This window comes from Crinia signifera, chromosome 3 (assembly GCF_055691185.1).
Source record: "Crinia signifera chromosome 3, ASM5569118v1, whole genome shotgun sequence".
In the NCBI taxonomy this organism is placed as follows: Eukaryota; Metazoa; Chordata; class Amphibia; order Anura; family Myobatrachidae; genus Crinia; species Crinia signifera.
The window spans coordinates 78,095,392-78,111,357 of NC_139219.1; the positions used below are offsets into that span (position 1 = coordinate 78,095,392).

General features: G+C 42.7%; 1 protein-coding gene across 1 annotated transcript in view; it reads left to right on the plus strand.

Moving 5' to 3' along the window:
• LOC146063585 (interferon-induced, double-stranded RNA-activated protein kinase-like) overlaps positions 1-15,966 on the plus strand; it is an 82,362-nt gene that overhangs the window by 20,181 nt on the left and 46,215 nt on the right. Inside the window, exons 3-7 of the mRNA XM_083176095.1 lie at positions 597-732; positions 1,977-2,038; positions 3,699-3,753; positions 9,054-9,157; positions 15,349-15,481. Coding sequence (XP_083032221.1) covers positions 597-732; positions 1,977-2,038; positions 3,699-3,753; positions 9,054-9,157; positions 15,349-15,481 — 490 coding nt within the window. The remainder of the gene's footprint in view (positions 1-596; positions 733-1,976; positions 2,039-3,698; positions 3,754-9,053; positions 9,158-15,348; positions 15,482-15,966) is intronic.

The window sequence follows — 15,966 nt, forward strand, 5'->3', positions numbered from 1 at the left end:
CCCTGTGCATCAATCTATTTTACACTCCTGTTGTCAAAATACAATAGTGTCCTGTCTGTCCTGCAATGTAACTTGGATGATATACTAGCAGGCTACATTCTCCAGAAAGGAAACCAGATGGCTGGAGTCTGGCCCATAGTGTATACATTGCTTAATTAATAAATATAGATATATCTGGGGAGGGTAACAACACTATATCTGCTTAATAGTATGCCTTAGACATTTTGTCTCCTAAATTAATTCAGTTGCATTTGATATGTTACAAAGTGGTCATTCATATTATTTAGTAAACCCAAAAGCTATACTACGATGTCTAAACATTAAACTCTGATGTCCTAATTATTAAGCTATTCCTATTTTTATATACACATACATAATATATACTATGGTTAAAATCACATCACATTACATTAATGATGGTATAAAACAATATCTATATGCCTATATGGTAACACCAGTGTCCCCCAGCATTACTCAGAGAAAAGGATTCAACGGCCAAAATGATTGGATTGTCCAATGATTGATCATTTTTAATTCCAGACAAATCTAGTGGAGCATTCTGATGTGGTACAATCTATATCATGTCTTCCTTTTAGATTTGTTTCCCAGGTATTTGTTAATGATGAAAAACTCGGAGAAGGACAAGACAAACAGAAAAGGACAGCTGCAAACCTTGCATCTAAAATGGCTCTTCTAGCCATTCAAAATCGAGAACGGGCAAATCATGAAGTGGTGAGTTCCTGGGGCATATTTATATTCGCTATAATATGTCAATTAGCTTAATAATCGCACAAAATAATATTATAATACTAAAACTTCGGTGCTTCTAGAATCCCACTGTTGGTTTTATGGAAGACGAGCATCATGCTGAGGTTTATTCTGTCTGATGTCCAGAAAATATTTACGTCATTCAGTGCTCAAACTTCTAACATGCTACAGTTAATTCTCACAATTAGAGGTATAGACTTTGGAGAGAATTCAATAGGGTGCAAGGTTTAACGGGGTAAAAAAAACAAAACCTGGTGGACCTAATTTTGGATTATTTTATGTATGCTATAAAAAAAAAAAAAAAAAAAGAAAATGGTTGCTGTGTTTTCAGCTATTAAAACCCTGCAGCACGAGGAACAAGAGGGAAAAAAAGATACTTCCCTCCATCTTTACACTCGGGCTGCTTGGAGATGTAGTTCTCCTACCTGCACTCTCACGGCGACACACACACACACACACACACTGATATACACTCATACTGACACATGCTTCTGCAGAGGACTGGATCCTGATGCTAGTGGAGAAGACACCTCGGAATGTAATTAAGCTAATTGGAAACTTACAATTGTTTAATCAGTCCTCAAGGGTGGTTCCCCATTGTCAATGCAAATTCCAGTGCTTTTCCCTAAAATTTACATCACATGCAGCTGCTATGACCAAAAATATGGCTCACTGTGTGTGATGCCGCTGCTGTATCCTAGGAACCAGTTACTCACAGTCACAATGCCCGGGCCAGGAAAATCTGTGTCGGGAGATGCAGACCCTGGCCTTTGTAAACCTACAAACTGGGGCAACTCCCTTTTTTAAAATGCTGCTCAGCGCCACGCCATCCCCAAATGGCTGTGACTAAGGAGGTACTGTATTGGTGGAACCTTTTCGCAGTTGTGTAGTATGGATTCTGCACATACGCAGTCCCACAAACATCTCAGATGTAAGTAACTGTCTTATACCAATGTGCATCTATGATTAGGCCTTAATCAAGCTAAAAAGTGCTCATGGGCCAGTGGCCAAATTTAAATTTACTATCAAGGCAAACTTTTAGTGCATGCATTGTTCTGCCAAACAATTTCAGGCTAATTTCCATATCTGTAAACTGCATTATATCAACTCCCAAAAAAAACTGCATTAGTGGTTTACTTGTTCCAGTATGTATGTATTCATTCACGTTGGTTAGAACCTACTAATCATTTCCTCTCTTTATTTGTCAGGCCCCACCACCACCTGTGCCAATCGCCTCACCACCCGCCACTCCTCTTGCCGTAAATACAAGGTACTTTGGATATTGCTAGTGCTTACGTTATATTTATTGCTATACTGTGTTGCTTTTAAAGAAACATGTTATCTTTGCTTTCGCTTAACAAATAAAACTACAGTAGTTGGAGAGTACTAATAATAATCACTGGATAAAAATCTGTAATTATATTTAAAACCATGAATGATTAAAGGAGACCATGAAGAAGGTGTATTGGGTTGGGTATCAATAAAGCCAGTTACCTATATTAGGAAAACTTTGGAGGTGTCCTTAAGGAATTGATAGTATTACAGCAGTGGTGTTTGTATGTGTTATGCAATTTAGGTGACACTATAGGTATCTGTGGCAGATATGGGTGAATATGATTAAAGAACCAGTCAGGTTTGTTCCGATGTCACAAACGTGTTCCAGCAATGAATGGGTGGCCACTCTGCAAACTGGTTCCAGGACCTTTAATGTGTTTTTCCCAAGTACCAACATGTGGGGCAGGCTTGCTGGCACCTGTAGTCCTACTGTATAGAACAATATTACAGTTTAAAAATAGCTATCAACCCTGCACCTACTGCGCTGGGGTGCGGGGCTAGCCCTGGGGTTCAACTTAGGCCTGGGGTGCCCTGGAGAGGAGGGACCCCTTTATCCCCAAAAACTCCCAGCATGGGATGACTAGTTAGTTGCCCACCCCATCAAGCGTGTCCCCTGGCTATGACATTACACCCCCTGCTAGTGGAGCTTGGTGCTGGTCCCTAAAATACGGGGCACCCCCACTCATTTTGTCCCCCGTATTTTGGGAACCAGGGCCGACTCGAGCCCGGTACTGGTCCCTAAAATATGGGGGACCCCCACTCATTTTTCTTCCTTGTATTTTGGGAACCAGGGTCGGCTCCAAAAGCCTGGTGCTGGTTCTGAAAATACCGGGAACCCCTACTCATGTTATCCCTGCCAAAAACTGCGTCCTGTAAAACAGGATGTGTGTAGACACCAGAAGATTCATCCCTCTAAACAGGATCCTGTTCAACCGCGTCCTGCCAAAAGGCAATGTATAGACGCAGCCTTAGCTTTGGGTGGATCTTCTGCCACTAACATGGCCGTGAAAGCTATGTGCTCCTCCTCACCCTGTACCAACAATACTCTCATCACTGTATACGAGGATAATTTTATAGAGCTAAGATTTCAACAAACTTTATTTATAATGAGCGTTTGCTAATACAGGTTGAGTATCCCGTATCCAAAATGCTCGAGACCAGGAGAATTTTGGATAACGGATTATTCTGTATTTCGGAATAGTTTAATATTTCAATGATGTATCTTGAAGTATCTTGCATTTATGCTGTATAAACACATAATATACACACAAATATATTTTATTACCACATAAAATACACACAAATATATTTTATTTGTTCAAAAAACAAGGTTTCAAAACGTGAAACAAAATTTGTGTACTATCTCAGCACTGAATTTGAATGCCAAGCAATCATTTTCTTGTACATATATAGTGCCAGTTACATATCATGTCCTCAGTAGTGCTGTTACAGATGTCCCCAGTGAGTTTTTAGCAAAAAAAAATTTTTTTTCACTTTCTGGAATGTCCGTATTTCGGAATAATTCGGATAACGGATATTCGGATACGGGATACTCGACCTGTACTGTACATTTTATGTTGTTTTTGTTTCCACAGTTCTACACAAAGGCAAAGTCCATCACCACTTAGTGGTGCTACAAATGGAATTGAGGTATTTCTGTTTATTTTAAATCATTTTATAAGATAGTTTTGCACTTTTTGCTGTTGTATTTATATTGTTTTGATTCCTAAATACTTAGAGGATGCGGTTCTTAGGTCGACAGTACTTAAGTCTACAGTCTTTAGGTTGACAGTTATTCGTTCGACACATGAAATATTTCAACATGGTCAAAAGTATGATTCAAGCATAAGGTTGCCATGATTTTTTTTATTTTGAATGTTTTACATTTTAAACATCCAGACATTTTTTTTTTTTCAATGGCCAGTATTCAATACTCCCGATTCACCGTTTTTTTTCACCCTATTCAATGTTCACTGTTCGCTGAAAGCACAGTTCTCCGTTTCATGCTCGCTGCAATTCACTGGTGTATTTAAATGGGGTTTTCACTGGGATTCACTGAGAGTGTATTCAATGCTAGGATGGAGAACTGCTTTTTCCATGATTTTTGCAGATTCACCATTTTGCATTCAACGTCTTTTTTAGGTGAACTGGAAAGTAATCTTTTAAAATAAAGGTTTTTTTCTTTTATTTTTTTGGGTGTCAAAAAATCTGAATTTTTTTTTCTGTGAAGTGGCATGCTATTTTTATTCATGTGCTTGAAGCACATTAATATATATTTAATTTTTTTTTTTTTTTACACATTCGCCAGCAGGTGGCCTGGGGCCGCTCATTAAATATTCATTTATTCTCTTCACACTGGTCCCGGCTTACTACGAGCAGGACCAGTGAAGCGGCTCCCTACCCCTGTCCCCTGCCAGCTCTCCCTGGGGGGCAGCTTCTGCTGCCTGTGCCTCCGGGAGCCCTCCTTCTACCCCACAAATTCTTGGGCAGGCAGGGAGGCTCACATCTCCCTGCCTGCTGCCGTCCCCTGGCTCCCTGCGGGTTAAAATTCTCCGTCAGGGCAGCGGGCCCCTGCGGCGTTGAATAAGGTGACAGGGAGGCACCGGAACCCTGCGAATGTGCAGCAAATCCTAAAAAGGATTCGCTGCACATGGAGAAAAAACACATTGAATACTCCCCATTGAAGTATCATAGTATGCAAATCGTATTGACCTGTTATTAGTACATACACACAGGATGAGTGATTAGACAAGCTGTACATTTTCTGCCCAAACAGGCGTAAAAGCGGATTGACCTCTTAATAGTAGCCTCTTATAGAAGTACAATATTGTGAGTCTTGTATAATACAAATAATTGTCAGTATATTTGGGCCAATGCAGAAAAGGGATTTGATGGTGGATGTGCGCTAAAATTGGCTGCCTTGTAGGGGTGATATCAATAGTGTGGTAACCCTAGAACCACAGAAATCATGTATTGCGTAGAAAAGGTAATTGATAACTCCTCCACTGGCGCCAATTAATACGTTCCTATATATGTGGGAACGGTCCTCTTCTCCAAAAATGGGGAAAGCTTAGGTATAAATACCGTACGCCCCTTAAAGTATAAGAGGGCTCCTCTTCTCCGAATGGCTGAGCTCAATAGGATCACACGAGTGGACACCCAAATAAAGGAACTGTGTAGGTTCTTCACACGGTCGTCTCAAACAATGGTGACCCAAAATAAAGATAATGGGGGGGTATAGTGTAAAATCATTTATTTGTATAAAATAACATAAAAATGGAGGACAAAGAAACCAAATGGTATGTTACTGTCTTAGGTGGAGAACAAAGAAATAAATCAGAGTTCTCAACAAGGTAAGTGAGGTTAGTCCAGGGGGTGAAGACAGCCCACGTTCCCTCCAAGTGCGGTTAGGTAAATGCCAGGTCCTTCAAGGAAATCCTCCACAAATTTGGTCCAAAATGACTCCAAACGCGTTTTCGACTGCTCATGCAGTCTTTATCAAGAAGATAGTGTTTGGACTCACCACTATACCCTTAAATACCCCTCCCGTCCAATCCCCATGTCCAGAAACCTGAGTGAAATCCCTGTTGTCCAGTAAGAAAACGAGTAAAACTCGCGTCTATGTGACTTCCGGTAAGCCGATGACGACTTCCGGTCAGACGGAGCGCATCTCGCACATTCGTGCGTTCCACAGGACCTGTTCTTCCTGAGGGCTCTGCGGTGTACCCTGTAGTGAGGTCCGCGGAAATGCAGCACTGTTATCGCGAGTTACGCTTGTTGAAATATGGTCTCACCAGTGGATGCGCTTCCCCACTTCCGGTAAAGTGTGGCGGAAGTGTGGGGATCTGGCTTTTAGCAGCGTCAAATTTCATACAATGCTGGATGAAAGAAACGGAGGAATGTTAATAACATTCTAATGTGCAATGGCCAATACAGTGCAAATCCACATATAAAGTGCATGATGCATATAGACAAATGATGTAAGAATATAATAATGATAAAAACTGAGGTGTCGATAAAAGCAGATCATAATGTACAGATATGGGCATTAAAAATGCAGCAATAAAAGATGAAAAGGTAAAAAAGATAAAAGATGAATGAAATGCTATAAAAACCATTTAACCTCGAAATCGAGGTTAAGACCACCAGGTTTTAATGTATTAAAATTGTAAATGCATTTCATTTCTTCCTGTGCCAATCTAGTGGCCAGGTTCTTAGTCCGTACATTGCTATACATTTGTTTAATGCCTAAAAAACGTAAAATATGTTGTGTGGATGAACCATGTTTCAATTTAAAATGCTGGGAAAGGGAATGTGATTCTAAGCCCTTGGTAATGTTATTAAGATGCTCCGCCAGTCTGACCTTAAATGGCCTAGAAGTGCGTCCTATATAGAAGAGGTGACATGAGCATTCAATCGCATATATAATATTCTTGCTGTTGCAAGTCATGAACTCCCCAATCTTATGTAGGGTGTCATTGATGGTCAATTCGGTGTACTTAGTGATACCACCATAATCAACCGTTCTACATCCCTTGCAATTACCACACCTATGGAAACCTTTCGTTGCAATATTCCCAGGAGTTTTTGTGGTGATGAGAGCACTGCGTACAAGTTTGTTGCTGATGTTAGGTGCTTTCCTGTAAATAAACTTGGGATGGGTGGGGAGATGGGCACCCAATACAGGGTCTTTCTGAAGGATGCTCCAATTTTTTCTGAAAGAGCGCTCAACTTTCTTGTGTTGGGCGCTAAAATTAGTAATGAAGGCCCATTTATGGTCATCATTCTGACTAGGTGGTATGACTTTGTCAGTGAGGAGGTCGGTCCTGTTAATTAGATTGGTGGCAGCTAATTTCTCTTTGATGGTTGTTATGTCATATCCACTTTTTATAAATTTGTGGGACATCTTAGTGGACTGTTCATTATAAACCCCATCATCACTGCAGTTGCGTCTCACGCGTTTAAACTGACCCCCTGGTATGGCGTCCAACCATTGGGTGTGGTGGCAACTGTCCCTTTGGATCCACCTAGTCAGAATGATGACCATAAATGGGCCTTCATTACTAATTTTAGCGCCCAACACAAGAAAGTTGAGCGCTCTTTCAGAAAAAATTGGAGCATCCTTCAGAAAGACCCTGTATTGGGTGCCCATCTCCCCACCCATCCCAAGTTTATTTACAGGAAAGCACCTAACATCAGCAACAAACTTGTACGCAGTGCTCTCATCACCACAAAAACTCCTGGGAATATTGCAACGAAAGGTTTCCATAGGTGTGGTAATTGCAAGGGATGTAGAACGGTTGATTATGGTGGTATCACTAAGTACACCGAATTGACCATCAATGACACCCTACATAAGATTGGGGAGTTCATGACTTGCAACAGCAAGAATATTATATATGCGATTGAATGCTCATGTCACCTCTTCTATATAGGACGCACTTCTAGGCCATTTAAGGTCAGACTGGCGGAGCATCTTAATAACATTACCAAGGGCTTAGAATCACATTCCCTTTCCCAGCATTTTAAATTGAAACATGGTTCATCCACACAACATATTTTACGTTTTTTAGGCATTAAACAAATGTATAGCAATGTACGGACTAAGAACCTGGCCACTAGATTGGCACAGGAAGAAATGAAATGCATTTACAATTTTAATACATTAAAACCTGGTGGTCTTAACCTCGATTTCGAGGTTAAATGGTTTTTATAGCATTTCATTCATCTTTTATCTTTTTTACCTTTTCATCTTTTATTGCTGCATTTTTAATGCCCATATCTGTACATTATGATCTGCTTTTATCGACACCTCAGTTTTTATCATTATTATATTCTTACATCATTTGTCTATATGCATCATGCACTTTATATGTGGATTTGCACTGTATTGGCCATTTTGCACATTAGAATGTTATTAACATTCCTCCGTTTCTTTCATCCAGCATTGTATGAAATTTGACGCTGCTAAATGCCAGATCCCCACACTTCCGCCACACTTTACCGGAAGTGGGGAAGCGCATCCACTGGTGAGACCATATTTCAACAAGCGGAACTCGCGATTACAGTGCTGCATTTCCGCGGACCTCACTACAGGGTACACCGCAGAGCCCTCAGGAAGAACAGGTCCTGTGGAACGCACGAATGTGCGAGATGCGCTCCGTCTGACCGGAAGTCGTCATCGGCTTACCGGAAGTCACATAGACGCGAGTTTTACTCGTTTTCTTACTGGACAACAGGGATTTCACTCAGGTTTCTGGACATGGGGATTGGACGGGAGGGGTATTTAAGGGTATAGTGGTGAGTCCAAACACTATCTTCTTGATAAAGACTGCATGAGCAGTCGAAAACGCGTTTGGAGTCATTTTGGACCAAATTTGTGGAGGATTTCCTTGAAGGACCTGGCATTTACCTAACCGCACTTGGAGGGAACGTGGGCTGTCTTCACCCCCTGGACTAACCTCACTTACCTTGTTGAGAACTCTGATTTATTTCTTTGTTCTCCACCTAAGACGGTAACATGCCATTTGGTTTCTTTGTCCTCCATTTTTATGTTATTTTATACAAATAAATGATTTTACACTATCCCCCCCCATTATCTTTATTTTGGGTCACCATTGTTTGAGACGACCGTGTGAAGAACCTACACAGTTCCTTTATTTGGGTGTCCACTCGTGTGATCCTATTGAGCTCAGCCATTCGGAGAAGAGGAGCCCTCTTATACTTTAAGGGGCGTACGGTATTTATACCTAAGCTTTCCCCATTTTTGGAGAAGAGGACCGTTCCCACATATATAGGAATGTATTAATTGGCGCCAGTGGAGGAGTTATCAATTACCTTTTCTACGCAGTATATTTGGGCCAGTTTAGAAAATCTCTTTAGGTACAAATGTTTTTTTTTTTTTTACTTTTAAAAAAAGTATTGAGACATGCTATTGCTCTCTGTTGTAGTATGACCCAAATTATGTTGGAAAATTCAATGAATATTGCCAGAAAAATGGATTAATGGGTTACAGATTTATTGATAATCGCACAGGACCCCAACATATCCCTGAGTAAGTGTGATTTCTGTTAAACCAATGAGTTTTACTAGTGGTTGTATTATACAACGTTGACATTCACAATGTAGACACAGACTGTAAACAGACAGTTCCTGGTTATCTAGCAGTGACTTACCTTTCTCTCGTTAGCAGCGGCCTCACCAGTTGCGGCTTCTTTGGTATCGGCGGTCACTAGCTGGACTAGTTCTGCAGACATATGACGGATTGACAGTTCCAAAAACATATTGTTTCCTTATCACTAACCCCCTTCCCTATTGACTATCGTTAAGCACCGCCTCTTGCAGCCAAGCCCTAAAGGCCCCCAAACACTAGTCCAGTTTGTTCCATTTTCGCCCGATTTTAGACGGATCGGACTGAGAAATCAGTTTTAAACTGTCCAAATCTGATGTGTTTTGATAACCGCCCAATCCGATGTGCGGTCCTGTTCGCATTGGGTTGGAGTAGAAGTTCTGATGTGCTGCACGTCTGACCTCCAACTGGGACCCCCTTTCTGCATCGGGGAACAAGGTCCCATGTGATACATCACATGCAGAAGGACCGCATGTTTTATTCGTTTCTGTCTGACACTGTCCAAGTCAACACCATATGGTCAACATAGCTATGCTCGGTACATGAAAATGTTAATATGACTTCCATTGGGATCCACGCACCTGAAGCATGGTGAGAAAAGTCATAGACTAATTTGGGGGGGGGGGGGGGGGGCACGTGCATTTCAACCTTTTCATAGGTCAACCTTTTGCTTGTCCCAACCTTGTGAATGACAACCTTTTGGGGTCAACCTATTTTACCCCATTTGTTACTTTCAGATGTAGTTCAGTGTTATTGTTGTTTTGATGTGGACTTAATTGAGAGAAGTCGGAAAAGCTTTGTAAAGTAAGATTAAAGCCAGTTAAAATTAATAATTTTAATGTTCCCATAATGGTAGTTTGTGTCCGGAGCACCAGCTTTTAGTGCCAGGATGCTCCGGTCCACATCCTGCACACCCCGACCTCAGGCACTGTAGATGCGGCCGGAGCCGGACACCATTTTTACAATGGCTGCTAAACTCTTATCTTCTTCTCCCGCAGGATATGCCTCAATCTTCATGTGCAGCTCAATCTGTGGTGCGGGTGTCTGTACCCAGAGTGCATAAATGGGCGGCCCCCCTTGCGCAAATATTGGAGTCTGAGGCCTCTTCTGCAGAGGACAAGGAAGCTGAATTCTTGCAGAATCAGAATCAACTTTATTTGCCATGTATACTAGGAATTTTTTGCGGATTACGCTGCAGCTACAAGCAAGGGGACACAAGAAGGGGGGGGGGAGGACATACAAGTTTTATGTTTCAAGGATATAGTTAGTCAAGCATAGTTATACGTTTCGGTTAGCAGTAGTTAGTCATACATTGTTTAATTGGTGGATAGCTGTCGGAAAGAAGCTTCTCGTGGTTCTGGATGACTTGGCAGGGATTGACCTGAAGCGTCTGCCCGATGGGAGAATGTCAAATAGGTAGTGTCCAGGGTGGAGCTTGTCTGCCGTGATCTTCTCCGCGCGCTTCTTTACCCTAGCTGAGTGTAGTTCCTGTATAGGGGGAGTCCAGCCCCAATGATCTTCTCTGCTGTTCTCACCACCCTTTGCAGTCTGCAAAGGGTGGTGACTCCTGTGCTCCTCCATACCAGATTGTGATAGAGGAGCATAGGACGGATTCCACGATTGCTGTGTAAAAGATATGCATTTGCTCTTGTGGGATGTCGAATTTCCTGAGTTGTCTCAGGAAGAATTGCCGCTGCTGAGCCTTCTTGACGGTAGTGTTTATGTTGGGGCCCCATTTGAGGTTGCAAGATATTTTTGTCCCCAGGAATTTGCAGGTCTCGACCTGTGGTACCACGCTGTTGGAGATGATGAGTGGGTCCACGATGTTCGGTTTCCTTCTGAAGTCTACCACCATTTCAACTGCCTTGGAGGGGTTCAGGGCGAGCTTGTTTACGCACCATTTGGTTAGCCTTTCCACTTCCCTTCTGTATGCGGTCTCGTCCCCTTCCTCAATTAGGCTAATGGGGCTCATTCTGAAGACGAAGATTCTTCGGAAGAGGTTAACATCCCGGCCTTGGTACAGGCGGTTCGTACCATCTTGCAGATTCAAAACGCAGCTACAGCGGTTTATAGATCCCAAGAAACTGGCCCCCTTTTATCCTCTGCCGGTCACAGAATGCGAGGTGCCGCCCTCTGTTGATGCTCATGTCGTGTGCTTAGTCTGTGTGTCCACATTGTCAATTCCGTCCGCATCTTCCCTAAATGACGCCATGAACAGGAAACTAGAAACTAATCATAATACCATTTTTTTCCTTCCAGGGACTGTTACTAGGCCAGCGTTCGCTATAGCTTGGGTTGCCCTGGCTAATGACGCTTTGGCCAATGCGTTAGAAAACATTAATGCCTCTGAGGAACAGTTGTCTTATGTGATGGACATTAAACATACGTCAGTCGTAGCACGCCGAACCCTCTGGTTATGTTCTTGGAAAGCAGATACCAAATCCAAAAAAGCTCTAGAAGACTTGCCTTTCTCTGGAGAACTTATTTATGGGTCAGAGTTGGACAAGATTGTGGGCGACATAACATTCTTGTCATCTGCTCCTACACCTAAAGCACGCCATTCCTTTCAGTATTACTGTATGCAGGGAAAAGCCAAAGGAAAATCTTTCCCAAGACAGCAGGCACTTGGTAAGGGTTCCAAGCCAAAGCCTAAACAATCTTGGCCAGCTTGGCGCCCAACTCAGACGTCTGCAGACAAAACATCAGTCTAAAGCTGCGGGCCTCTCCTTGGGGGGCTCTTAAGGTAGGAGGCAGTCTGCCTAAATTCGTAAATATTTGGTGCCACTCCACCACAGATTTATGGATTCTAGACGTCGTCTCTCAAGGTTACACCATCACCTTCTACAAATGGCCCCCAACTTGATTCTTTTACACGAACGTTCCTTCCGATCTGATCAAGGCTCGGGTGTTGCAGACTGCAGTCCAAAATTTTCTTTATGCAGGGGTCATCGTTCCGGTGCCTTCAATACAGTGGGGCAGGGGTTTCTATTCCACCCTTTTCCTGGTGTTGAAGCCCAACGGAATTCATTGCCCTATTCTTAACCTCAAGGCCATCAACAAATGTATTTGTGCATCCAAATTGTGCACGGAAACTCTCCAATCCACAATCCTAACCTTGAAGCCTGGGGATTTTATAGTTTCTCTGAATATACAGGATGCCTACCTGCCTGTCCCTATAATGCTGGCTCATCAGCAGTCTCTCCGGTTTGCTATTATGCACAGCCATTTTCAGTTCCAGGCTTTGCCATTCGGCCTTTCTACAGCACCAAGAGTGTTCACAAAATTACAGATGGGGCAGGCCTCTTCCTGACTGGCAAATCGCCAGAACGTCCCCGCTGGCGATTCGCCAGCCATCAGACTGAGACGCGTGTGTGTCTCATACTCCGTCGGCAGGGCGACGAAAACCCTGTCTGTCTTCGCCTCAGGGAGACGGACAGGGTTAGGGGGGGTGCAGGCAGGCGGCGGGGACCCTGGGTTACCGCCAACAAGCCGGCAGGGACCCTGGGGAGCAGCTAGAAGCGCCGTCGGAAGGGGACGCACACGCGCATCCCCTTCTCGCAATCGATATGGCGATGGCGGCTGGCGTCGCCATCACCATCCCCTGCCAAGATGGGACCTGCCCCATCTGTATGGTCGTTATGGCAAGTCAACTCCGCCAAAGCATTCGGATAATGGCTTATCTGGACGACCTGTTCATCCTAGCTGAGTCCCGAGAAACCTTGCTCCTTCATCTGTAAACCGAGAAAAGGGAAAAAACTGCGCAATGGGAAACACAAATAATTAATGAAATTTATTATATACAGTAATCAATTGTATATAAGGTATGTGGCCACAACCTATATAAAATTAAAACATAAAACACATCCACATAGAAATAAAAATAGATATTAAAAAAATATATATAAAATATATATATAAAAAAATCTAAATAGCACCAATACGCACAATAGCAGAAATTAGTAAGTGCCTCTGCTGATTAGTAATGCAGGTTAGTGGATTAGTTGACTTAGAGCTTGTATGGTTAGATCCAGAGAGTCCATATAATCACACTGATGTAATTTTGTTTAGATGTAGTTAGTAGATTGCAACATGCAAAAGTTGTTACTAGTAAACCATCAGAATAGGTTATATAAGTTGCCTGGCCAGACAAAAAAAGATTTATAAAAAATGGGTATATACCTTTTGGAGACCTGTGGCAGGTTACAGTCTCTGATGCCTCCCAGTTGCTAGAACTGAATTTCCATATTGGGTGCAACTATATCCGGAGTTGTTACACCAGTGGCTGTGGATATGAAAAGCAGGTCTCCTCAGTGCAAAATGTCAAAATCCTCCGTGATCAAGAGAAATGGAGAGTTCTTGGTGAGTCTCTAAACTACTATCAGTTTTCTGCAGGATCACGGGTGGGTGATTAATATCAAAAAATCAAATCCCTGTCAACTGCATCCCTGTTGCATCTCGGGGCATTGTTAGATTCCAGGGTACAGAGAATCTTTCTGCCCCCGGACACAATTGCCAAAGTTCAGTATCGAATGGACTGTTGCTACACAGGCCATGAGGGTCTATTTACTCAGCATTGCAGGTTTTAGGGTCCATTGTAATGACCTTCGCTATGGTCGAATAAGCTCAGTTCCATTCTCTTCCACTTCAGTGCCTCATACTATCCAACGGGATGAAGTTACAATCCCAGCGGTCAAAATCCCGACGTCGGAATCCCGACCGCTGAAATCCCGTCACTTTATCCCTCTATGGGTGTCCACGACACCCATAGAGGGGAGAATAAATTAGTGTAGCGAGCGCAGCTAGCCCACAAGGGGGGGCGATCCCCTCCTTGTCGGGATTACGGCATCTGGATTTTAAACGCCGGGATTCCGACCGCCGGGATTTAGTACCAATCCCTATCCAACTGGAGTGGACAACAGCATATGATAAAAATTCAGACCATGGTCCTTCCACCAGCAGTTCAGATGTCCCTCCTGTCCCAACTCTTGACAAGGGTTGCCCGTTCTGTAATTTGAACTGGGTACTCCTCACCACGGCTGGGGAGCAGTGATGGATCGACATACGTTTCAGGGCCGTTGGACCCAGGAGGAAAGCACCCTTTTAATCAATGTGTTAGAGCTCTGTGCCATTTTCAGAGCTCTCATGTTGGCACAGAACATTCTTCACGGCTCTCCAGTCTAGATCCAGTCAGACAACTCTACTGTGGCGGCCTACTTTAATCACCAAGGCGGACTCGCAGTCTAGGGGCGATGGCTGAGGCCAATCGCATTCTACATTGGACCGAGGAACATCATACGGCTATTTCCACAATATTCATCCCAGGAGTCCTCTACTGAAAAGCGGATTTCCTTAGCAAGAACGACGTCCATGCAGGGGAATGAGCTCTTCATCTAGAAGTCTTCCAGCTCTTGGTAGACAATTGGGGTCTACCAGACATGGACCTCATGGCCTTGCGGCACAACACCAAGCTTCCCACATTTGGGGAAAGGACAAGAGACCCCCTGGCGACCTTTGTTGACACTCTAGCGATACAGGGACCTTTCACCTATTGTATCTTTTCCCACCGGGCTCCTTAATACCAAGAGTAAACCATAGGAGGCTGTCATTGCTTTCTCGATAATCCAGCTCTCATACCACTTCCTTAAGCAACCTTATTTGACTAAACACTAAGGAGGGTTTTTTTTTTTTTTTTTTTAAAGTAAAGTTGATTTTTATTAGCAAGAAGAAGAAAATTTGGCATGCAGCATGGTCGTCCGTTCACCTATAAAGCATGTAGCTTACAATTAAACATCTCTGGTATTATAGGATATATAGCCACAGGTATCTAGAGTCATCATAGTTCCAACATTATCAATGTACAAATATTACAACCATGAAACTTATACAAATCAAGTATGTGGCTCAAGAGTAAGTGGGTAAATCATTCAACATAGTGAAAACAATGTGAAGAGATGCACACACATACAGAGATATTAAGGAGGGTATTTATCAAACGCTAGAGAGAGATAATTGTGAGAGTCAGATGTTACAGGCTGTGTTTACAAAATGACAGTTAGGAGCTGATTGGTCGGTAATGTCTCCAAGCTTTGATAAATGAATATGTTCTTATATTGCAGATTTTATTGTAGCGCTTGGATTGATGAGCGGAAGTTTCCTGAAGCTAAAGGAAAAAGCAAGAAAGATGCAAAAAAGAAAGCTGCACAGTTGGCATTAAAAGTTCTTAAGAGGGAAAATGTGAACAACCATGAGGTATATATATCCTGTACATTTCACCTGGCGAATATTCTCTAATTAAAGGACACAAAACTAGACCGTGCTAGAAAACGGTAAATCTCCATTTAAGAACAATAATTTTAACATAACACTAATAGCCGGCCGTTAAACAAGACATCATTAAAAGAAAATCATTTTAGTATCAATAAATCTTCCACAATTTATCATGGGTGCACTATTTGAGAGTCCGCTAGGTATGTAGGAATTGTGTCAGCTGTCCTTTTAAATAGGTTCACCCACTTGTCATTCAAGACAATAAGTTAGTAGAGGTTAATCTCAATGAACTCTGCAAGTACTTTCCCTTCACCAATTAATGGTATATATATAATATACCTCCAGGCTACTCTACCCCGCTTGGTATTCCTGGGAGGTCAGATGCTGTAGTGCCTGTCCGTGGATGCGGGTGTATTTGATAAGCCAAAGAGAATTATGAGCTGACGCGTTTCCCACCTGTGTGTATC